General features: G+C 46.4%; 1 protein-coding gene across 3 annotated transcripts in view; it reads right to left on the reverse strand.

Moving 5' to 3' along the window:
• The window catches only part of LOC142771424 (uncharacterized), a 52,686-nt gene that overhangs the window by 20,308 nt on the left and 8,491 nt on the right, over positions 1–23,887 (reverse strand). Inside the window, exons 2-5 of one of the 3 annotated variants that reach the window (XM_075872905.1) lie at positions 21,693–21,923; positions 17,945–18,236; positions 3,017–3,152; positions 2,265–2,432 (exon numbers count right to left, since the gene is read on the reverse strand). In XM_075872905.1, coding sequence (XP_075729020.1) covers positions 2,265–2,432; positions 3,017–3,097 — 249 coding nt within the window. In that variant the 5' untranslated portion in view covers positions 3,098–3,152; positions 17,945–18,236; positions 21,693–21,923. Of the gene's footprint in view, positions 1–2,264; positions 2,433–3,016; positions 3,153–17,944; positions 18,237–21,692; positions 21,947–23,887 lie in introns of all 3 variants that reach the window. The other 2 variants (XM_075872904.1, XM_075872906.1) reach the window with 2 other exon arrangements.

Below are 23,887 nucleotides of genomic sequence, written 5' to 3' on the forward strand. Positions count from 1 at the left end.
TTCAAACTGAAAACTGCCCTTAAGATGCGCAAGAAAAAGTGGCCCCCCTTTTATTCCACTCATGATGTGGACGGAAAAAAAATACATGGTCACCCGTGTCAGACATCATCACGTGGCAGGAGACGCATGAGCGTCATTCTACTTGCGCATTTTAAAAGAAAAAAAGAAGAAAAGTCTAAAAGCGTCAGCTGTACCTCAAATAGAAGAACGTAACCGCTATGATGCTTGTTAAATCACACTTGTCCAGTGTATACCTCTTAGTTTTCATGCGTCCTGTTTTTGTACCGTAGCGGCGTGCTCAACATATTGAGCTGCTTGTCGTTTTTGCGTGGAACTTAAATTTCTTGCTATCGCATTTATTCCTTCGCCCTAGTCACATGACAGACTTGCTTTTTTTGTTCTTTTTTTGGTGTGATGGTCAAGTCTCCGAAGGTGTAGCACATCCTATATTGTAGTATTGTGACTACTTCCTGCTGTTCTTTTTAGCTTTGGTTGTCCTGTCTTTTTGATACTGTTTAGCAGCCGCCCTCGTAATAACCCATGCAGGGTACCCTGCTTCTTCTAGACCAGCCTTACTATGCTATGTTGCACCTTGTGTTGGCACCACTTGAGCAATAAGACTGATTGCTTACAAGGCTAACACCACTTGTTTCCACTTTGAAATGACTCGATCGAAATGCTAGCGAAGACTTACATGCTACAGTTGATTACTGCTAGAAAGCATCATTTACCTTCAACAATAATCCTAAATCTACTAATTCCAATTTTCTTCCAATTCTTGAGACAACTCGGTAGTGGGGAGGGTGTAAAACTGGGGCCCCTAGGCATTCGCTGAATACTTCCAAAACATCATTCGTAAAAAAGCATTATGCCAAACGCCAAAAGCATCAAGAAATTACCCCAAGTGCGGTGCTCTAAAGGTGTTTCTCGTTTGAACGGGCATTTCTCATTCAGTAATAAGCGACATCTACCTTTCTTGCGTTTTGTAGCTCTACTACTGTTTAATCGCAACCTACGTATCAAAAATGATAGGCCACGATGATACAATACGCGTATTTATTAAAATAGACAAACAAGGCAGCCTGTGATAGTGCAAGGAAATGCATGCTTCATGTGCATTAAAACGTGAAAATTTTGGGCTAAGTCACGCGCGTAGTCTCGCTGGCAGCGTCTGCAGTTTATGGCATGCTGGGATAACTAATGGCAATTTTTGACAATTTACATCTAAACACTATGACATGACTAAAGGGCACGCCATTGTGGAGGCCTCTGCTAATTTAGATCACCTAAAGATTTCTACGAAGGGCTCAAATATATGTAAAATAACCTCATTATTTCGATTCGTATGAAAACGCGGCCGCCCAGGCAAGGAAACAACACATTTAAAGCGTCTCTCACTATCATATGGTGGTTTTGGGACGTTAAACTCCACATATCAATCAAAACAACGCATTTGCTGCGACTTATTCTAATCACGAGCGATTGCTCATAGTAGCGGTTATATTAAAGAAAAAAAGACCGCCAGGCCCACGCAGACCGCGCAGCACAGTCACAGCAAAAGCTTGAAAAGCGACGTTTCAAAGCCTTTTCAAAACACTCTTCGTAACTGCTACAAGAACACTAGTGGGTACTCAATGCACCATAAACAATCCTAATTTCTGTTTTAGTAAGCCGGTATTCACTATGCTATCCTTCGTCATTCCTCGGAGAAGCGTGGTATCCACTACACACTTGCAACAAACTTTGTGTGATCTCTTATGCAGTGGCTGACGACGAATTAAAATTGCGTCTGAAGTGGGTATGCACCACATTTAATAGGTAATCATGAAGAAGCTTTTGTAATGCTTTGGAACATTGGATTAACCGTTCGTTACAGAATTTGCATTGTGTGACTCCTGGATGTTTTTGCAGTTCTAAAACACTTTAATACACATGTTAACGCTATTCCTTTCCCACCTAAGGCAAGTTTGTAACTGAGTTCGTAACACCAGCGTGGCTAAGTGTAGAATCTTGGGCTGGCACGCAGGGGACCCGGGTTCAAATGCCGCTGTGTTCTTAGTGTTTCTCATTTACAGAGCTGCACAGTTTTTGTTATTTATTTAAGTTATTCACAATGTTTTGTTCAGACAACACGACTGCATTCTCTTTATTTGGGTCCAAACATGTGTCGTTTATTTTCCGCAATCCGCTACCCTCTCCCGATGACTACTTGCTCAAATGTTGACCTAGAAGTGGCTGATAATAATGTTTTTTTTTACACTCACCTCAATGTTAAGCAACTCCATGTGAGTGAGCGAAGTGGTCTGCTCCACGTAGCTACCAATAATCCGAACCGCTTCCTTCAGGAAGCACATTCTCGAAAGGTTGAGGTATTTGATGCTCATCATGCTTGCGATAGCCTTGCAACAAACGTTTGACTCTGCCAAAGTCATCTGAAGAGGGAAAAGGAAGTAAAAAGCAGAGAAGAATGCGTGTCTGTGCCTTGTCGGCAGTTGCTGCAATGGCTGTACACAGAATTTCAGTTCGGGAATTATTTAACCACACTACACTCACAGTAGAAGCCTTTGAGACGTATTTTTCAAGTAATGGCAATCTGCTTGGGAGGGGGAGATGCCTACGTTTAACTGCATGTATATTCAAGGTCGGTGTGCTCTCTGCTTAACGTATGAACCTTGCTGAGAAACTAGCGAGCACATCTTTTCAAGTGAAAAAAAAAAGAACGCACAGGCACGTCTGGGTTATTCTGTAACAAGGCTCTAAGGGTCTCTTTAACCACAAAAAAAGATGTAAACGAAACTTTACGTGTTTCGGCTGACTGGTTAGCATTCTCCTTTTTCTGTACATTTTGTCGGCGGGTCTCCCAACCTAAAAGAGTATCATAAGCGTCGCTATTTGCGCGATTTATATTCCTTGTAGTAAGTATGCAGTACGTCCCCTCACGCTTTTTTACTATAAAGCTCAAGGGATTCACCCAACGACATACATAGGCAGCATTGCAGAATTTCTCAATGCTTACCACGCCAGTGAAGTCGCTAAAGTTGTGGAAGAATTCCAGTCGCGTGACTCCCATTGCGCCAGTCTTTAGGGCGTGCCACATAACACGTCTCTCCAGTTTCGTATGTGCCAAGTCCAAGTATACGAATGTAACGCACCTGCATTGTATAAAGGGTCGTCAGAAACGACAAATTCGTTATACGTTCGACCACATGCTGTACTCTAGCACGCTTCAAGAGCCTTATTGCAGGATGGAACATCAGTTCATTAAAAAACTAACAAGATAACTCCTATCAGAAGAAATCGAAGCCTCCAATGATTTATAAAATTTTGTGGCGATTTATGTCTTGTATTCGTGTACACTTTGTTTTAATGTCCTGTGATTGGTCATAACATTCTGTAATGACATGTTTGAGTTGTATATAAAACCTCTTTCTTTAAAAATGTTTTATCAGTATATTGTTCGTAGGTTTCACTCTGTACATCAGCGTGCCTATTCATATCGTTTTTCCAGTGAATGTTGATTACATCTTTGTGCATTTCCCTCGCAATAGCGGCGAGAAAACCTTTTTATTCTTTCTTTTTTGGAGGCTCATTATGAGTAAAATTTCGTTGTGTCGATATCACTTTAAGGCAACTGTGTTTATGTCCTTGCGCACTCATTATTTTCTATAATTCTCTAATCACTCTAGATGCTTATGTACCAGCGTATTTTGTACGACAGATGCTTGTTGGTGTGTCTATGGTGTTGCTGTGATGGTGGCATGACCTAGTCCGATGTCTTTTCAGTCTGTAGTCGTGTTTCCTAAGCGAAAGCGTAACAATTTTTTCTTGAACAAAATGAAATAAAACGAAATGCAGGATGCTAAATATGGCGTAACGGGATATGAGCACAGACTACAACTGTTATAAGAGAATAGCCACAGTGTAGGAGAGGCTCACTGCATTAACATTACCATACCGTTATCAACCAAATTCGTTGTTCCCAATGCCTGAAACATTAATACAGATACATGGCATGACATTGCAATACCTCGTTGATTGCCTCGCCTTTAGTGAAGCGACAATGCCACGCAATGGCATCACGACGTGTCGTCTTGTGATGAGGTCATTACGACGTGACGCCTTTAGGCGCGCTCTGTGACAGCAATGAGACGCTGCAACGGGACGTCATCTATATTTAGGGCACGTGGGTTTTGTCTCACTCCACTCGCCTGTCACGTCCCGCAAAGCGAGCTGCTCAACAAGACGGCTTAGATTTTCACTTAAAATATAAAAACGTAAGGGGGGGGGGTCAGCTATATAAAAAAACGTAGGGGGGGTCAGCAAATATAAAAACGTAGGGGGGGGGTTAGCAAGTGAAAGTGAGGCACGATCTGACCGGGAAGATGGATCACATGGCACAAGCCGACCAATCACGTGGCTGTTGGCAGGTGAACCAGGTGAAGGGCGCGAGCGAGGATTTCGGAAGGGGGCATTGCCGGACGCGTAGTACTTCGTGCACATGAGTTGTTAGGGGCGTTTTTTGAGCGTGTGTGAGGCGAATTCAAATCTAGGAAGCCATAATTGCACCATGTCTATTAACGAGGTGGCTAACGAAGGCGATAGAAACGTCAGTGCTGTCGTATTCATTTTTGGAATTTTTGCATTTTGGCATCTATCTGCGTACTTATATATCTATCTAGCCACTTACGTCTGGGTGCGGTCGTGATCACCCCCGCAGCGTGAACCAAAATTAGTATGGGAGGGTAAAGTGGTTGGACTAATATTGTAACGAATGTAGCAGCCTCACAACAACGATGTTCTATTTACACGGTTTATTAAGGGCGAACTTGTGCCCAAAGTGAACGACGCACAGCAATCAAGAAGATCCAAGGGCGGTAGTCCTCGTGAGCCTCTGCCTCGAGCACCCTCGTTCTCTTCTTCACGCGCGTTGGCTGTTCGGCGGAGTACCGTGCGCATGCAGGGCCGGCTCGTGCATTGCGGCTGACTTCGTCGCTCGTAGTCGTGCCGTTAGCGTTTCTCTGGTTCCAAACGTCCGCGTTGCGCGGAGCAATGGTAATTTCCTGTGGCATTATCCCCCCTCTCAAGAGGCATCGTCCCGATGGTTTCGATGATAATGTATGCAGCGTTTCCGTCTCGGAAGGTTTGTAAGAGGGAAATAGCTGTACAGCAAGCAAGTGGGGTGGCTAGTCTTCGTACCGGTCGTAGTACGGTTTCATGCGCACAATGTGTACACGCTCGGTGGGATTGCGTCGTTTAGAATGCCCATGTCCTGTAGGCTTGACTTCATAAACGAGGTCGCTGAGTCATTGTACTACCTCGTGAGGACCGAAATATCGACAAATGAGTTTTTCAGACAGGCCTCGTCGTCGTACTGGGGTCCATATCCACACTTTGTCACCGATTTCGTACCGTGTTTCACGTCTTCCTCGGTTGTAGCGGTCGGCATCGATTCGTTGTTGGTGACATATTCGATACCTTGCTAATTGGCGTGCCTCCTCCGCTCTCTCTATATAGTCATCGAGATCAGAAGGGTAGGCATCTTGATCTATAGGTAACATAGCGTTCAGTGTTGTGGCAACTACATGACCGTAAACTAGTTCAAATGGGGTAATCTTGGTAGTCTCTTGTACGGCGGTGTTATAGGCGAAGTTGACGTATGGTAAAATTTCGTCCCACTTTTTGTGTTCGACGTCCACATTCATAGATATCATGTCAGCTAGAGTTCTGTTAAGGCATTCAGTCAGGCCGTTGCTTTGAGGGTGATATGCGGTAGTTTTCCTGTGAACAGTGTGGGTCATGTTCAGCAGGCATTCCATGAGTTCCGTTAAAGCCGGTCCGCGATCGGTGATTACAACAGTTGGAGCGCCATGCCGTAGCACTGTGCTCTGTACAAAACATTTGGCGACCTCAGCTGCCGTTCCTCGATGCAAGGAGTCTGTTTCCGCGTATCTCGTTAAATAATCAGTCGCTACAACGATCCACTTCTTGCCAAGTAAAGATGTCGGGAATGGTCCAAGGAGGTCCAATGCAACTTGTTGGAAGGGTGCTTTCGGTGGGTCTATCGGGTGCAGAAGGCCCGCTGGCTTAGCACGAGGCGCTTTCTGTCTTTGGCGCTCGCGGCGTGTTCTGACATAGCGCTGTATTGAAGACAATAGCTTGGGCCAATAATTGTGCTGACTGATTCGTGCAAGCGTTTGAGTGACCCCCAAATGTCCATACGTAGGCTCATCGTGGCACGCTTGTAATATTTCTTGCCGCATAGTTGCGGGAACGACAAGCAGAAGCTTTTCACGGTTGGGCTTAAAGTTTCTCTTGTAGAGGACATCTCCTCGGAGGCAGAACGATGCGAGCTTTCGAGAAAATATACGAGGTACTTGTGCGTCAGCTCCTTTCAGGTGTTTGATGAGCGGGAGCAATTCTTCGTCCGCATGTTGAATTTCAGCTAACTGAGAAGTCTCCACAACAGCCACGAATGGAAAGTCCTCTTCATCTGATAGTGCTGTGTCTGCAGGTGCCTGTGACAAACAGTCGGCGTTGGTATGCTTCCTGCCAGATCGATATACCACACTTATGTCAAATTCTTGCAGTCTGAGGCTCCACATTCCAAGTCGTCCGGACGGGTCCTTGAGGTTGGCGAGCCAGCAAAGGGCATGGTGATCGCTGACTGCCTTGAATGGTCTACCATACAAGTAAGGCCGAAACTTACTGATGGCCCAGATGACAGCAAGGCATTCTTTCTCTGTGGCCGAATAATTGGTCTCCGCCTTTGTTAGAGTCGGGCTGGCGTATGCTACCACCTTTTCTTTGCCATTCTGCCACTGTATTAGGATGCATCCTAGGCCGATGTTGCTGGCGTTGATTGATTGATTGATTTGTGTGGTTTAACGTCCCAAAACCACTATATGATTACGAGAGACGCCGTAGTGGAGGGCTCCGGAAATTTCGACCACCTGGGGTTTTTTAACGTGCACCCAAATCTGAGCACACGAGCCTACGACATTTCCTCCTCCATCGGAAATGCAGCCGCCGCAGCCGGGATGTTGCTGACGTCTGTGTGTATTTCCGTGTCAGCTGTTTCATCGAAATAACAAAGGATTGGGGGCTTTTGAAACCGTTTTTTTAATTCGCTGAAGGCGCTTTGTTGCTCTGTTTCCCACTGGAAAGGTACATCTTCTCTCGTAAGTTTCGTCAAGGGTTCTGCAATCTGCGAGAAATTTCTGACAAATCGTCGGTAGTAAGCACAGAGACCTAGGAATCTCCTTACTGACTTTTTGTCTGCTGGCACCGGGAACCTTTCAACGGCGGCTGTCTTTTCGGGATCAGGGCGCACACCGTGGGCGCTGACAACGTGCCCAAGGTATCGAGGCTCTTCAAAACTTAATTGGCACTTCTCTGGCTTGATGGTCAAATCTGCCGAACGGATTACTTCCTACACTGTTCGCAGCCGCTTGATATGCTCCTCGAATGTAGCGGCGAAGATGACCACGTCGTCAAGGTACACTAAGCAACACTGCCACTTCAATCCGGAAGGTACAGTGTCCATCATGCATTGGAACGTTGTCGGCGCACAACATAGACCAAAAGGGAGAGCCTTGAATTCTTAGAGTCCGTCCGGGGTAACAAAAGCAGTCTTCTCGCGATCACGTTCATCAACTTCGATCTGCCAGTATCCACTGTTCAGATCTAGTGATGAAAAGAACTTGTCACACCGAAGTCTGTCTAATGTGTCGTCAGTACGCGGGAGGGTATATACATCCCGTTCAGTCACAGCATTTAATTTCCGGTAGTCGACGCACAACTTTAGCGTGTTATCCTTCTTGATAAGTACTACAGGAGATGCCCACGGACTGCTAGAAGGTTGAATAACATCATCTTCAAGCATCTCCTGTACTTGATTCTTGATGACTTCCCTTTCTTTTGGTGAAACGCGGTACGGGTGCTGGCGTACCGGCCTGGTTGTCTCGTCTGTTACGATCCTGTGTTTTGGAATGGTTGTGCGTCGTACCTTTGAACTATTGGAGAAGCAGCTGCCAAATTCCCGTACAAGGTCGTATAGCTGTTGACGTTGGATCACTGAAAGATTGGGATTTACGGATATTACATCGCAGACATCAGATGTTGGTTTCATATTCATTGACGTTGTTTCAAGGCTGCATATTTCTGTGGCTTCACAAACCTCATGAAGAAAGGCTATGGCTGTCCCCTTTGCGATGTGCTGGAGTTCGTTCCCAAAATTTGTCAGGAGGACGTCTGCGTACCTGTTTCGTGGCTGGATAATCCCTCGTGCCACACAAACACCTCTTTTCAGGAAAACATCCATGTTGCTGTCTGCCACACCTTTGTAGTCACCAAACGTATCATTTCTGACTAGAACCATTACACTGCTCTGCGGCGGTACAGTTACATCATGATTGACGATGCACAGTGGAGTGGTGTATTGCTCGCCTGCTCGAGCTACCTTTAAAGCTTGTTCCGTCGAAAATGATACGCTGGACCTCTCCAAGTTAATAATGGCACCATTTGCTTGCAGAAAATCCATTCCGAGTATAACTTCTCTCGAACATACGGGCAGGACAACAAAGTCACCAACGTAAGTGAAACCTCGTATCTCAACTCTTGTGGCGCATCTGCCGAGAGGCGTAATAAGGTGACCGCCTGCCGTACGTACTTGAGATTCACTCCATTCGGTCAGAACTTTCCTGAGGCACTTCGCTAAATTGTAGCATATCACAGAGTAATCCGCACCGGTATCGATTAAAGCCATGAGCTCTAGCCCGTCAATTACCAACGGCATGTCTGAAGTTATCTTCTCATTACTGCTCTTCTTTACCTGGAGACAGTCGTCGTCGTCGTCACGCTGGTGTCGCAGTGAAGGATCTTCGTTTTTCGAATCACCAGCGGCCTCGCCTACCCAGGTCGCCCACTTCAGTTTCCCGGGTTTGGACTAGGCGAACGAGGCCTAGGTGCGTTTGGAAGGGAACGTGGGCTTGGCGAGCGCTCACGTAGAGGGGATGGTGACTGCGGTTGGTGACGACGATGCAAGTCGAAGCTCTGACGTGAGCACAGGTATTCTTCGATGTCGGATGGCCTTTCGCCGTTTCGCGGACACGGTGCGTTGACCGCAAATCCTCGAAGACCAGCTTTACGATATCGGCAGAACCGGTAAAGATGGCCAGCCTCTCCACAGTGGGAGCATAGGGGCCTACGTTCCGCATCTCGCCATACATCGCTTTTTCGAGGTCTTGTCTCTGTCGGAAGAGGTGCGCTTCGAGTTGCCGCTGCGAGTTGCGGGCTACGTGTTGTCGGTGCGGAAGTACCAGGTGTCTCGATAGGCGCACAATGGACAGCAGGCCGCCTGAGCACCTCAGAATAAGCTACCGCGCGTCGTGTCGGTGGTGCATCCCTTTGCGGCTCCCGTATGACCTGCCGAATTTCTTCTCGGACAACATCCGCAATATACAGATCCGGTGAATCGGGTGGCTGCAGCTTGCGTAGTTCCTCCCTGACAACTGACCGGATGAGCTCCCGCAGAGTGTCAAGATTATCGACAACGTTTGCTGAGAAGACCCCTGCTGATGTACAGGCTACGTCACGATTGTATTCCCAGGCTCTCTGCTGCAGCGTCGTTTCTATTGTTGTTGCTTCCGACCGAAACTCAGCAACAGTGCGCGGCGGATTGCGAACGAGTCAAACGAGCAGCTCTTATATTACCCCATGCATGAGATAACGCACCTTCTTGTCTTCAGTCATGTTGGGATCAGCTCGCTTGAACAGGCGGGACATGTCTTCTATGTACATAGTGACAGTCTCATTTGTGCGTCGATTCCGTGCACGAAGAGCTGCTTCTGCCTTTTCCCGGCGATCATTGTGACCAAACGTACACAGTAGCTGCCGTCGGAACTCTTCCCAGGACGTCAAAGATGCGTCGTGGTTTTCGTACCACACTCGCGCTGCGTCTTCCAAAGAGACGTATACGTTGCGCAACTTGCCTGCTTCGTTCCATTGGTTTATGTTCGCCACCCTCTCGAAATGATCCAGCCAGTCTTCGGCGTCCTCGAATGGGTCACCATGGAACACCTTTGGTATGACGGGCTGGCTGACAATGAGCTGTGATGGTGCAACTTGGCTAGTCATGGTGGTGGCGTTTTTTGTTTCCTTCGCTGATGCCCTTGGCACTGGGGGAAGTAATCCAAATTCTGGTGAATCCCCTCGAATACGGTGACTGATTCGTTGGCGCACCGGCGTAAGCTCCACGGCTTGCGGATGGTCAGGGCTTGGACTTCGCTCTCTCGTGGGGGTTGAAATCATCTACCCAGCACCTCCACCAGAAAATGTAACGAATGTAGCAGCCTCACAACAACGATGTTCTATTTACACGGTTTATTAAGGGCGAACTTGTGCCCAAAGTGAACGACGCACAGTAATCAAGAAGATCCAAGGGCGGTAGTCCCCGTGAGCCTCTGCCTCGAGCACCTTCGTTCTCTTCTTCACGCGCGTTGGCTGTTCGGCGGAGTACCGGGCGCATGCAGGGCCGGCTCGTGCATTGCGGCTGGCTTCGTCACTCGTAGTCGTGCCGTTAGCGTTTCTCTGGTTCCCAACGTCCGCGTTGCGCGGAGCAATGGTACTTTCCTGTGGCAATATGGCTCGTCAAATAGAGAATATTGTCACAATCCCATCACGCACATCATCAAGGTAAGGTAAGGTAAGGTGAGTTTATTTACAGAAAGGCAGAGAGGTCGGCCTGAGCGATAGCTTGCTCTAGCCTGCTACTCTACACTGGGGGAAGGGAAAGGGGAAAGAAAGATTAATAGATGACGATGGTGAGATAGATAGGTGAGTATGTAGTGTTCTTTCTAGCTGAGACACATTTCATAGCCGCCCACATAGTCCAGTTGTTTCCAAAAAGGTTATAACTGCTCTAGTGACCGCAGTTGCACTGTTGGTGTCTGGCCAAGGGCCCAACATGGTCTCATCAGTTAATGACCTACTGCGATATAGTTCAGTAGAAGAAATCAGTGTGTCGTTCACGTGCGTATGCTGGGCAGACAAAATATGTGCTCAAGTGTTTCTGGCACATCACAGTGTTCACAATTAGGACCGGTGTCACTGTGACCGATGGTATGTGCGTAACGTCTGGTGTACGCTACACCAAGACGAATGCGGTGAATCATACTTGTGAGTTGCCGTTTCAATTTAGGAGGCATGCGGAACCTCATTTCTGGGTCCCATTTGTGAAGTCACTGGTGTCGCCGTTCCAGTTTGGTCTAGTGCTGAAGTGCGTAGCTGCGCATCACGCAGCGAAGCAGGGCGTTCGCGTCAGCTCGTGAAAACGCAATGCGTACTTCAGGGCCACTGCTTAAGGCATTTTTAGCTTCAGCGTCTGCCTCTTCGTTTCCCATCACGCCGCAATGAGCGGGAATCCACTGGAAAGTTATAAGATGACCATTTGTTGAAGCAACCTGAATAAGCTCTGTGATTTCTATTGCCAAGCTGTAATACGGACCTTGCTTCATGATGCAAATAATGGTTTGCAAAGCGGGTTTGGCATCACAGAAAATCGTCCAGGCTCGAGGTCACTCTCCGGAAATAAATCTTATTGCCTCCCGAATAGCGACAAGCTCTGCGGCAGTTGATGTGGTTTTATGGTCCACTTTGAATCGTCGAGCGATATCCATGTCTGGGATGACAAAGGCTGCGGCGGAGGTGTTTAGCGTGGTGGATCCGTCGGTGTACACGTGCAGAGAATCACTGTACGTTGTATAAATGTGACATAGGGTCAGTTGTCTGAGGCCAACAGAAGAAATGAGCGACTTCTTCGTCATTCCAGGTATCGTAAAAGAGACAGGTGGTTTAGACAGGACCCATGGAGGCACTGCAGGGGCATTTGGCGGAGAAAACCTTGATGGTATAATATTTTCATGCCGCGATATTACTCTTGAGAAACTGCAATCTGGGTGAGTGGCGGGTAGTACTGACAGTGGGTGCTGTCTGTGTCTTCTCAGTAATCGGAGGTGAACTCTAAGTGGCTCGCAGAGCATGTATACACTGTTGGGGCAAGCCCGAGCCTCTGCGATTGTCCCATTTGTTCAAGTACAGCGCAGTAGACCCAAGAATCTTCGTAAGCATTGAGCTTGAACACTCACTAGTGTCTTCACACAACTAGGTCTCATATTGGAGAACACCGGCATGCTGTATCGAATGTATCCCACAAATGGAGCATTGAGTGCAGCATACGTGATTCCGTCAGGTCCTGGTGCCGATGATCGGCGGGAGGCAGAAATCGCAGCGTCAAGCTCATGTATTGTAAAACGTACATCAAGGCGCTCGTCAGACGATGGAGGCGCAATGGTAGTAAGAGGATCATTAGTGGCAAGACCATCAGTGGTGTCCACGATGAGGCTACAGTAGTCACTGGCTATCTCATCTTCTGTCCGTCCCTGATGTAGAGCAACAACTTGAAATGGCTGACGTTGTTGGGGAGTTGTCTGCAAACTTCGTACCACCCGCCAGATCTTAGATAGAGGTTGCCTGGGGTCCAGAGATCCACAGAAATTTCTCCAACTTTGCCTGTCAATCTTGTCAAGATGCCGAAGAATATGTCGTTGAGCTCGACTACAGGCCGAAAGGTCTGAAGGCGACTTCGTTCGTCTGTATCGGCGTTCGGGACGGCGACGGATTGCACGAAGGGCCTCGTATTGGGAGTCAACTGCTGATCTCTGCATCGGTAGGTTAACCTGTTTGGTTGTGTCACGCAGTGAAAAAGCAATGATGTTCTCTACCTCGGATGAATCAGTCGAGTGCTCACACCCAGACTTGACAGATGCCTTGAACAGTGTCCAGTCGGTTTGACGGATATAGCGTGTGTGCGTGCGGCGAAACCACCTGAACTGAACATAGGTTGGAAGGTGGTCACTGCCGGGAGTGTCCAAATCTGTGCACCAACATGCGGAAGACAGAAGGCTTCTGGAAACGAAACAGTGGTCGAGGCAGCTGCTGTAGGACGTGCAACGAACAAATGTAGGTGATGCGTCGTTGAGTACGCTTAGTCCATAGTTGCATATAAAATTGGCTAAATCCTTTCCGCGATAATTCGTTGTAGTGCTACCCCAGAGAGGATGTTGTGCATTAAAATCGCCGATCACAATGTGTGGCCTTTGTGCTGCTTGAAGAATGGTCCCCAGGTAGAAGCAGTCCACCTGTGCGCTTGGGTGTATGTATCCTCCTATTATGGAGAATGTCCGCTTTTTATGTGTTATAGTCAGGCTCACGTAATCATCGCTGCTATGCGACGCGACTTCATGTCTCAAGAACGTCAAATCACGGCGTATACAAACGAGAACTTTGCTCGTGCGTTGATCACTGCGGGACCAAATCTGGATATATCCAGATATACGAAAAGTTGAAACCATATTCGGTTCACATATAACGATAACAGGAAATTGATATTTAAAAAGCCATTGTCTAAAGTCTGACAGACGGCCACGTAGGCAACGAGCATTCCATTGCATAACAAGCGACTGGCGCATGCGTTCTTCGAACATCAGTGCCATGTTCACTTACTGAAAAACCAGTAGACGAGGCTCCAAAACCTCAAGTAGCTACAGAGCCGCCTTAGCAGCGGGAGTGTTTAGGCTGCTGAAAATCTTACGCATCCAACCCATCAAATTTTTAAGCATTGCCTTGACATCTGCGTTGTCCATCTTGTTTTCTTCATTGGGGGTAGGGGCACTATGTGATGATGGCGCTATCGTAGCTCTTGACGGTAGTGAAGGCCACGGTGTCTCCGACGTGGGGAGAGCCAATGACTGGTTAAATTGTACTTGCGTGGACTGTATTCGTATTTCAGCATCTGTATCCTCCTTTCTGGTCGACAAAAGTAGGCTTGGAGGTGGTGAGGGCACGGTTTTGTGTGTCGAATTTGATAAGCTATGAGCACTGCTGCTTCGTTTGCGTCGGTATCGCGAACGATGTTTACGGCGCCGTACAGCCCTTGAAGCTTCTCTGTGAGTGAAGTGGTCTCGAACCATCTTCTTCAGGATACTAATTTCATTCCTCATTTTGGAACATTCCTTCGATGTGGCGTCGTGGGCGCCTTAGCAGTTTGGGCATTTGGCCACAGCATTGCAGTTATCACCATCATGAAGGCCACCGCAATGCTTGCAGGTTACTGCACCCTTGCAAACTGCACTAACGTGCCCAAATTTCATGCATTTATGACATTGCAGAGGTTATGGTACGTAAGGACGTACCGAGTGCCTCAAGTACCCAAATTTTACATGTGTGGGTAACGTCTTCGACTGAAACACTACTTTAACACATCGCGTGCGTCCAAAGCGGTGGAATCCAAGCACGGGAGCCGACGATGACAGCAGTTTCTCGAGACTCGAGTCTTATTTCCTCATCCACATAGTATATAACTCCTGTTGTCGTTTCTTCGTCGTACGCGGAGAATGCGCGAACCGGAATGTTTCCTAATCGAACAATCGCTTTCAGCGTGTCCAATAAGGCCTTCGTAGTGACCTCCACGTACAGTATGTTCTTTCGGGTATTTATGCGTATTTCTACGACTTTCCCTGGAGCGATAAGCTCACAGTACTCTGACAGGCTCTGCCTATTTAGAGAGTTTAAGATATCTTTCTTCGATGTCGGCACATACGAAATGGTGTACGACCGCATGCTACTCGCCTTTGTCTGTGCTTGCCGGCCAGTCGGCGATGTCCGGCTGATTTTCCTCTTCAGGCGTCGGCTTGGTACGACCACGTAGTCGCTGTCCGAAGCCATATCTTCAACGGAGAAGTCATCGGAATTGTCAACGTGGGCCACTCTTGCGCCGGGGTGAGAACTTGCGTCAGACGCACTATGATGTGGTCGGCCCGGTCCCGGTTGCTGGATGGGGTTTTGATCCCCCATTCTAATGGGAACGCCCCTCCGAGTAGTGTCGATTATTGAAAAATTTTAGCAAAAGAATTAAGATACTCGGAGAGCTCGAAGCAGAGGCTGTTCTCTGTGACAACTTCTTCTTCTTCAACATTTGCCGCCAGTCAATGGCACTTAACCACGGGCGGGTATGTGCCACTGGTATGCGAGTGTGCGCCAGAGGTTGCTGGCACTGGAAATCTGCTCATGAATGACGCGAACTCATATGGGCTGTATTACGTGTGAGTGTTTAGAAAAACCTAACGTCGGACGCGTTTACCCAACGAATGCCAAAAATAAATTTCAGGTTCCCAGCAGCGATTGAACCGAAGCATTATACGTGGCAATCAAGCATTCTACCACATGTCCACGCCAGGTCTCGCAATTGCTTTTCAAATGGACCTTGATTCTCGTGAAACGTCAGTTGTGATTGCAGGTCTGGTTATCCTATTTTATGAAAATTACATATGCTCTTGTTTGATAGAGCCGACAAGTCGGGTTGATGTCATCTGAAGCTAGGCGCCATGAGCTGAAGTTGATTTACGTAGCAGAGTACAGGGCTACCATTATCGCGATCACCAGCGCTTAATATCAGCCTATCGCTTGTGGTGTTAAAAATACCCATGCTTCTGTTGGCATCATTGTGCGATGCGAACAACTGATTATGTACACATCTGAAACTCTTCAACATTAGCTTGCTTAGTCGTGCAGCATTTATACGTTTATTCAGCGTCCTTTCATGGCGTGTCACGCAAAAAAAGTTACAACATGAACACCTTCCTTTTGCATACTATAAAACGAAGGCAATATTTCGTTTTCTCACTTTTTCATTGTTAATAATTGTTTCATCACCACGACACTTGGCACTTAGCCACTGTTCAGTGCCGTGAGCCACAGTGCATGCGGCGTCTTTGGTGCACCTTCGGATGGCGCCGTAGTGTCATTCGTAGGCGAGAGTCGGGGGTGGCTTCGTGTATCGTGGATTTCAAATATCGACAAATTCAAAGATCTCGTTGATGTAAGTGGGTTACATGCAATGAGACTGACTTGTATGTGAATACCGTTGTATCAGCCACAGAACACCGGGTATCGACACTGGATCTAACCGGATAAGTATTCACCTAACAAAATCTATCTCGACGTACGTCATTTTCCTTTATAGAAATTGCTTTTGAAACAATCGAAATATTCGTACTTCTTTCTTGCCTTTTCTTTTCTAACCCCCACACTACCTGTTTCCATATCACATTCTCTTTTCAGCTTGCTTACTGATATATGTGGTTAACGTGCTGCGAAGGTTAGCTCGTTGCTTCATTCTTACTTGTTGACTGTCTGCATCATTTCTGCTACAATTCACACTTCTATTGACTTGAATTTACTTGTTTGTAGAGACAGTGTTGACCACCGATATATTATAATCGCAATGGGCCTAGAGCACATATTAACCAATATTCTGATAGCTGCTAAACGATGTACTTCAATGAGGTTCCTATATAATGACGCATTTTTAGGAGCCACCTTGAAATGGCTAACGAAGGCATTCGAATATATTGTTATACAAAAAGCTCCATTCATTTTTATGAGTGTCCTGACGTGTGTATTTTATAGGCACTGAATTTTTTCTGGTCGCATCTTAGATGCCCCATTGTCATACCTGTGAGAAGTTATCTTCCACGACGGTGTAGTGGTTATGGCGTTGACGGCTGACCCGAGGATAGCGGGGGCTGCATATCGATGGAGGAGAATCGCTAGATGCTCGCGTAATTATATTCGGGTTTTACAACCCTATAGGGGATGGATACTTGTAGAGCTTTAGATTGAAGCGTCAATCCTAATGCTATTATCGTCTTGCGATAAGAACGCAATAATTACACTTAGTACTATTGTTAGCTCTAGCGCTCACTTCCTGTAGCATTTTTTTATATTTTCTGGGCTTGATATGCAACAAATTTTTATTTTATTTAGATATAGTTGTTGCCCAGTTTAAGCTTCCCTAAATTATCATGTGCACTAATAGTAATCACCAGGGAACCAGTGCTACAGGTGTCAATAATTTGAATAGCGGCAACGTCCTTCCATCACTGTGTAGTATTGTGAAATACGTCAGAAAGTTTTCGGGGCTGCATATGTTTCGCTGACGTAAGGCTGCCCTGCGATCCATTGCGAAAAAAAAAAACCTTTACTGGCAAGGTAGAACTCAACAGTGGTATTTCCCACCTTTTGTGGAGCCTCGTTTTTTTGAAGTGCTTATGTATTAGTGTCGTCCCTAGATGGTAAGCTAGCAGAGCACCTACTCCCACCCATTACAAAAGTGACAAGCAAGAACCGCTATCAGTGAAACTCTAATGAGTTATGTTAGGGAGCTAAAACAACGCAAATGGGTTGGTTTGAAGTGAAAATGATACATCTTGAGCTGCCAAACAAAACATTTGAGATATTTGAATGAAACAAAATTGGTAAATGTTAAAACATTTCTGCATAGAACTTTAGTGCTACAATATAAGAATATATAAAAACAAATGTGCTAATGTTTTGAGGCATGTTAATATACAATTAGGACGTATTGTACGGAATGGAATCAGCGCTGTGGTGTCTTGTACCTTCTCAAATACTTCTTGTCTGGGAATCTTGTGTCATTTCATGATACAATTTCAAATTATCTTAGCCAATCCTTGCGTATGGCGCCTCCTAAATGTGCATCAATCTTGCTTAGGTAGAGATTAAGAATAGAATGAACCTTTCATGTATTTCATGCCCACGTTTGTAGGTTAAAAAGAAGACGTTTATGCGCAGTAATTAGGCATATGCATTGGTTTCAAGGTTCTTCCAATTCTTAGTTCTCTTATTGACTACCCGTACGGAGTATTTGCATAATTTTTTTGTCTCGCATAGCGTAGCAAATACAGTAAAACACAAGTGACCACTGTCGTAGGTGCACGATAGCTGCTTTTTAGTTCTGGCATAGCTGTCGCCAAAGTGCATGAAGTGAAGTGCTGAAGCAAAAAGCACTGAAACAGCCTCCTAATACCTGTGTTGTCACAGCAGCACATGAATGAGTAGCGAGGCCCGAAGCATGTCTTTGTCCCCGGGTTTCTTTTCGGGCCACTGGTAGCCCATTAACGCGAGCTCACACCAATTCAGCTCTCGAAGTTCGATGCAGTTGTCCGCGAGGATGCGGTTCCAAGACTCCACGTCGGACATGATCCAACAGCACTTATTGTCGGACTCCCACGTGCAAGAGCGTTCGAAGCCCACAGCACTGTGTGCGATTGCGCAGCCATCGCCTTCGGCATCGTCGCTCGCAGCACTGGCGTGTGCAGCTGGAAGCGTTTAGCAAGCGGCAATCAAGACTTGGGATACAAGCTACAAAGCACTGCATCTAACTAGCTAGCTACTGCATCCCGATGAAACCTCCATTACGACCAGTTAAAGTGATCACCATACTTCTCGCGCTATTAGCCCGAAAATTGCTTAGCAATGTTTACCGCAACAAAACGAGACAGAGATGTGACACTGCGCCGAGTCGCGCCGTCTATCTCATGTCGTTTTGTTGCGCCTAAAAGTGCCAATGTAGAACGCGTTCATGGGCACTGTGTTAGATCAAACCCACCTGGTTGTGTTAAATCAAAAACGCTTCCCAGCAAGAATCTTACCTTCAAGAAGAGCAAAGGTTAGCGCCAGCTAAAGACCTTGGCTAAAGTGCTGGTGCAGCACGTTCGCGAAAACAGAATAGCTCAAAGTAAGTCGTTCGTGCCGCATTCAGAAAAAAAGGCCGGTACCACCACACGTTTTCACTCCGAGCACACCAGTCGTGTTACCTTGTAGCCGTGTTACCGGTTACCAGTTACCATGTTACCTTGCAACCGTGTTATGTTGTAGTCGTGTTACCATGTTACCTTGTAGCAAAACACCTTGGCTTCCTTGTCACAAGCATGTATCCACGACTTGTATAGTCGAGGTGTTAGGACTCACCATAATTCTTGAAGTTTCACGTCCTAAATGCAAAGTTACAATACAAGCTGAGACTTCCAGAGATTTGCATCTAAATTTGAAATCACCAAAATGCACTATTTCATTGTCTGTCAAAGGCGGCTTCCGCAGCTGGTATTCGATCTACGGCCTTCTTTTCAGTAATAGGGCACCATTAAGTACTAGACCACCATGATCGATAAAGCGCGTTAACGGTCTTTCTTGTTATTGCCTAAACTAAGTCTTTACATAAAGTTAAATGCCAGCAAACCAATGACCTCATCTTTTCCGATAGCAAGCGAACCGGAATTGTCGCTCCATAAACATGGTTTAGCAGTGACCAAGCTCGGTAAATGTCTGGCTAAAACGTGCAACTACACTGCTCCAGACCAGATTATAGGAAGCCCCTCCTCTGACGGTGAAGCACGCTTTACACTGGACATAAAAAGGGGAATATTCCGTTTGTGCCCACCTCATTCCGCATTTTGCCTCTGATGGGGCTTGACACGCAACATCAAATAATTTAGCTGGACCATTCTGTACGTTGTGTCTCAAGACATGATTGCTACATGCTATCACGTGCCCCAGGTTGTTAATACTTTTCTTTGGAACCCAGCGAGTCACTTGCACGTTAGGAAAATGAGCAACACCTAACTGACGTATATGTGGCCTATATATGATGAGTCCGTATGCGCCTGTCCGACGAAGAATAACCTAAATTAATAGGCCAAACTGCAACTAGGGCAGTTTTATGCTAATGGTGACTAGCCTCAGTGAAGTGCAGCACTTGGCAGCCTTCTCAGACGCGAAGCATCTTACGGTCGAGTGCAATCCGGTGTGCGGCGTGACCACCCTTACTACGCGCCCCTCCCATCCTTTTCTAAACTCCCTTCTATCCCCTCTAAACACCAACGCAGACAGCGTCTACTACTCCACGCTCGCTCCTTCTCTCTCTCCTATAGACTTCCTTCTCCGCGACGTTTCTTCGCCATTGCACACGCGTACCCCCTCACCCTCCTCTCCTACACTCCACCTTATCTAGACTTGCAACGCCGACCGAGGCACCGTCAGCTAGCGTGTTTCTTGAGAGAAAGAACCGACTGCTCACGCTGCACAACCGTTCAATGGCCGCCCCGTATATACAAAAATTGGATATTGGCCTCGAAAGCAGTACCGGTGGGAGGTTTCGCCGACGCGTTGTTGAATAAAAAAATCGCAGCTTGCACGTTAACTAAAAGCAGACTGTGGCTCTCTCCCATTGCAGTGTTCTGTCTCTCATTGCCCATGAGCGGCAATCAACATGTTCCAGTAATAAACACCGGTTCATCACTGCGTGCGTTGCACCTCTCCAGGTTTCTCCTGCGCAACACCGCGATGAGCGCCACCGTCAACGCCACCGCCAGTGTAAGCATTTGCGCTCGCTGCTTTCGCTTCTACAAATTGTCCCATTTGGCGGGAAATGATGTGATATTTCCTTCTCTCACCTTTTATTGCTTATCTCATCCCTGTTTTTTTATGGTTTCGAGATTTTTTTTTCGTTTTTTCTACCTAATTCTGTTTTCTTCACCTTTTTAAGCTGTCTATTTTGTTTTTTCTTCCTCTTTTTTAATTATATACGTGGTTTAGCCCCTAAATAGCTCCACACCTTTTATCGTTACCAAAGCGCTCGATGAACAAGAAGAATCGTTCTGTCTGGCACAAGCGTGTTGTCGGTATGGCACACTCTGGGAAGCTCTGTGCCGTCTTGCCTGTGTTAATGTCATCATCAAGACACGTGAACAGCAAAGGAACAATGAGTTAATTTTTGCCATAATTCGCAACAGCAGTGCAAGGATTGGCACGGGGGGTGAAAGATGAGAACCTGTCATACTGCAGATCAAAACGTGACATATTGCAGCTCAGCGCCTTGTTTTGAGCTGTCGCTTTCCTTGAGATTCTCTGCGCTACTGTTCTAAACTGGTCACTACGAAGTATTATAGCCCATCATTGGCCGGCACGTGGCGCAAGTGGCAAATTATCTGTTTGCACTAGAAACCGGGCTGACGCTTTCTGTCTTCGCATTATCTTGATTAACGTCAAGACCATGATGAAACGAGGCCAACCACCGTTCAGAGAGCAATTCGACCAAAAGAAACAAAGGTTTCTTTGCTGTAATAACATTTTCCGGAATCTTAGATCCACAGTGCAACAATCTATGTTGCGATAGCATCGGCATGTTGTCCGCACATCTCGTATATACGAATTTTCGTGACCTCCGGGAAAACATCCCGTAAGTTTCGTCGTCAACACTACCGTTCAATTGATGTAATAACTGAGCAGCGCATGATTAAAGCAACGAATGTCCAGAATACTGGCGGAGATATGAGAGGAAGGAGATCGAAAGATTGGTTGTTGTAAGCGTAGCTACCAAACGTTCCGAAGAAGCTCTTTACGCGAAAAGAATGAAGTAAACAATTAAAATGACATATTTCATCATGGTATGATCAAAACATGCCGTTCAAATTAAAGATAAGTTATGTGACAGGTGGTCCATGCCCCACTCAGACAAAAAAAAAAGACCTGTAAACATTGTCCATATACTCCTGTATCTCATTTGGTACTCCGATTATGTTTACTCAATACTACTTAACGTGTAGTGGCCGTAATGAGATTCTGACTACAAACAGTACAATCGAGTGAAGAGAGACGGTGTCATGCACGTTCCTTCATGCCAATGTTCAGTACGCACTCGCCGAGCATTTTGCTCTTTCTGGCAAGGGTCTGATAACGTGTAAACACAACTAAAGATTCGAAAACAAGCTCCTTACCTGACTTGCCAGTGCGTTTTTGAGAAGCGCCGGACGTTGTCGATGATGAAGTGGGTCGTTTAGAGGAAGGCTTGGGATCTTTGGGGTCCAAAAAATGGTGGAATTCCTTGAAGATGGTGGTAACATCGTTAAGAGTTGGCTTGGTGATTACGCACAGGCTTTGAAGTAGGGCCATGTAGTGAGGAGTTAAGACACTGATTTCCGCACTCGGCGTCGGTGGCGACGCCATGCCTTTGATGAGATAAGATACAAACCTAGATGTACCAGCAGGAAAAAAGTAATTATATAGGGCAGTTTTTTTTTTCACTTGTGGCGTGACTGAAAGCACTTGTAGATGATCAGCCAAATAATGATTTTCTTAGTACTCAGTAAAGAAGGAAAGAACCGCAGCACAGTCACAGTGTCAAGCTCAGATGCTAGGAGTCGAATTTTGATACGTTAAACAATCTGTGCGAAACAATAAAAACATTGAGTAAGTTCTGAGGATTATTATGTAACTGGGAAAAGCGAATACATAAACTACAATGTTAGCCTGTGAGACTTGAGTAAGTCATGCAAAATTCCAATACGCAAACGTGCCTATGGTAGTGTTTTGAGATTACTGTCTTTTGCCATAAACACAATATAAAAAAGTAAAACATACACGGAACAATCTTATGAAGAAAATTAGGAAATATTGCCCCATATTCCGTCTTTTCGAGCCCTTAGAGGGGCCCTGGAACACATTCAAAAGTAACAATCGAATGGTTTTACTAATGTAGTTTATAGTCTCCTGAATCTACCACTGCAACATTGTTGATAACATGTCAAACAGGAGCGGAGTAAGAGATTTGTTGCACGCAAACGGTAAGGACCTTATTTCTATGGGTTTGGAACAGTGATCATGAGCTCGATGGCCGGGGCCCCATGTCGGGGGGCCCATTGGTTGCTGACGCCTGCCTAACGTGACGCAGGAGCGCAAACTGTACGTCTGGGTCAGAGCTGATGAGCTGCGTCTCCCGTTGCTGGAAAGTTTTGGAGTGCTCCTATTAACCTAGAAAAGGGCATCTTAATTTGGTTCTTAGTTTAGGCATCTACACAAAATGTGGCACAGCGATGGCAAGCGGCCACACCCCCGACAAGCTTGCCGTACAACGTTAATTGCTTTATTTCTGCTCTCTTCCCGACGAACGTCCTGGAAGCTCAGCAGAAAAAGATGGCACGCGGAAAGATGATTCGCAACGACCACGTCATGATTTTGACCACTTTTTCTTTTGAACGTGCAGCCCTGCTGAAATGAGACTACAAGTGGGAACATGGCGACCTATCGCGGCAGTCGCAGTAACTATTCTCCCATGATGCTAAAGTAAGCCGATAGCTCTGAACTTCGGTATATAGCTTGGGTATATTTATAACAACGCCTCCTCTATTTTATCAGTGCAAGTCAGATGAGCACGACCGAGCTGTTCACCAACCTCTCCTCTAAACCTTTCCTGCTCTCGCCTATCGCCAGCCTTCGTGGGCGTTGTGCAGTCGTAGGGAAAAGAACCCTTCTAACAGGGCCTCACGAATGGAATCAACTGAAGTAATTTTTAGTTTGGATGCGTACAAATCTGTGGAGTGGCGTCTCGCATTTCTCCGGGGTCACAACATTGAACGTCACGCTTGCTGAGTAAAAGATGCAGCGTTTTGAGACGACGTGTCGCCGTTCGTGGTGCTATGCGGGCAACCAATGGGTAAGCACCACTGGAACGGTACTGCATGCGATGCGGTGGCTGCATCGGTTCGAGCCACAGAGAAGAAGCACGAAGGAACAAATTTCACAGACGTGTGATATTGGAGTGAGAAACAGGCCTATGGTATCTCCAGAGGAAAGCGCTCGGAAGCAGTTGCGGCGCAAGTGGCGCTACCCATCATGTAGCGTCGCATCACGACCACTCCCTAAACTAAGGTTGACCGACAAATCCCATTGAAAATCGCATGTTTGCACTGAAATTTAAAACACTAAAGGAGCCATTGTTTATATGTTATCACTTCTAGAGAAATGAGGCGGCGATGCTTAACTGCTTTTAGGCAGTAATTGTAAATTTCACGCAATATGCCGCACTACAATGCTTTGCTCACGCGCGTGATCTCCAGGGCCTCGACTACCAATCAGCAGTGCTTTTGACAATTATAAAAGTTTCATGGCCCATATAAGAAATTTATCGTTGACA

Source organism: Rhipicephalus microplus, chromosome 9 (genome assembly GCF_043290135.1).
Source record: "Rhipicephalus microplus isolate Deutch F79 chromosome 9, USDA_Rmic, whole genome shotgun sequence".
In the NCBI taxonomy this organism is placed as follows: Eukaryota; Metazoa; Arthropoda; class Arachnida; order Ixodida; family Ixodidae; genus Rhipicephalus; species Rhipicephalus microplus.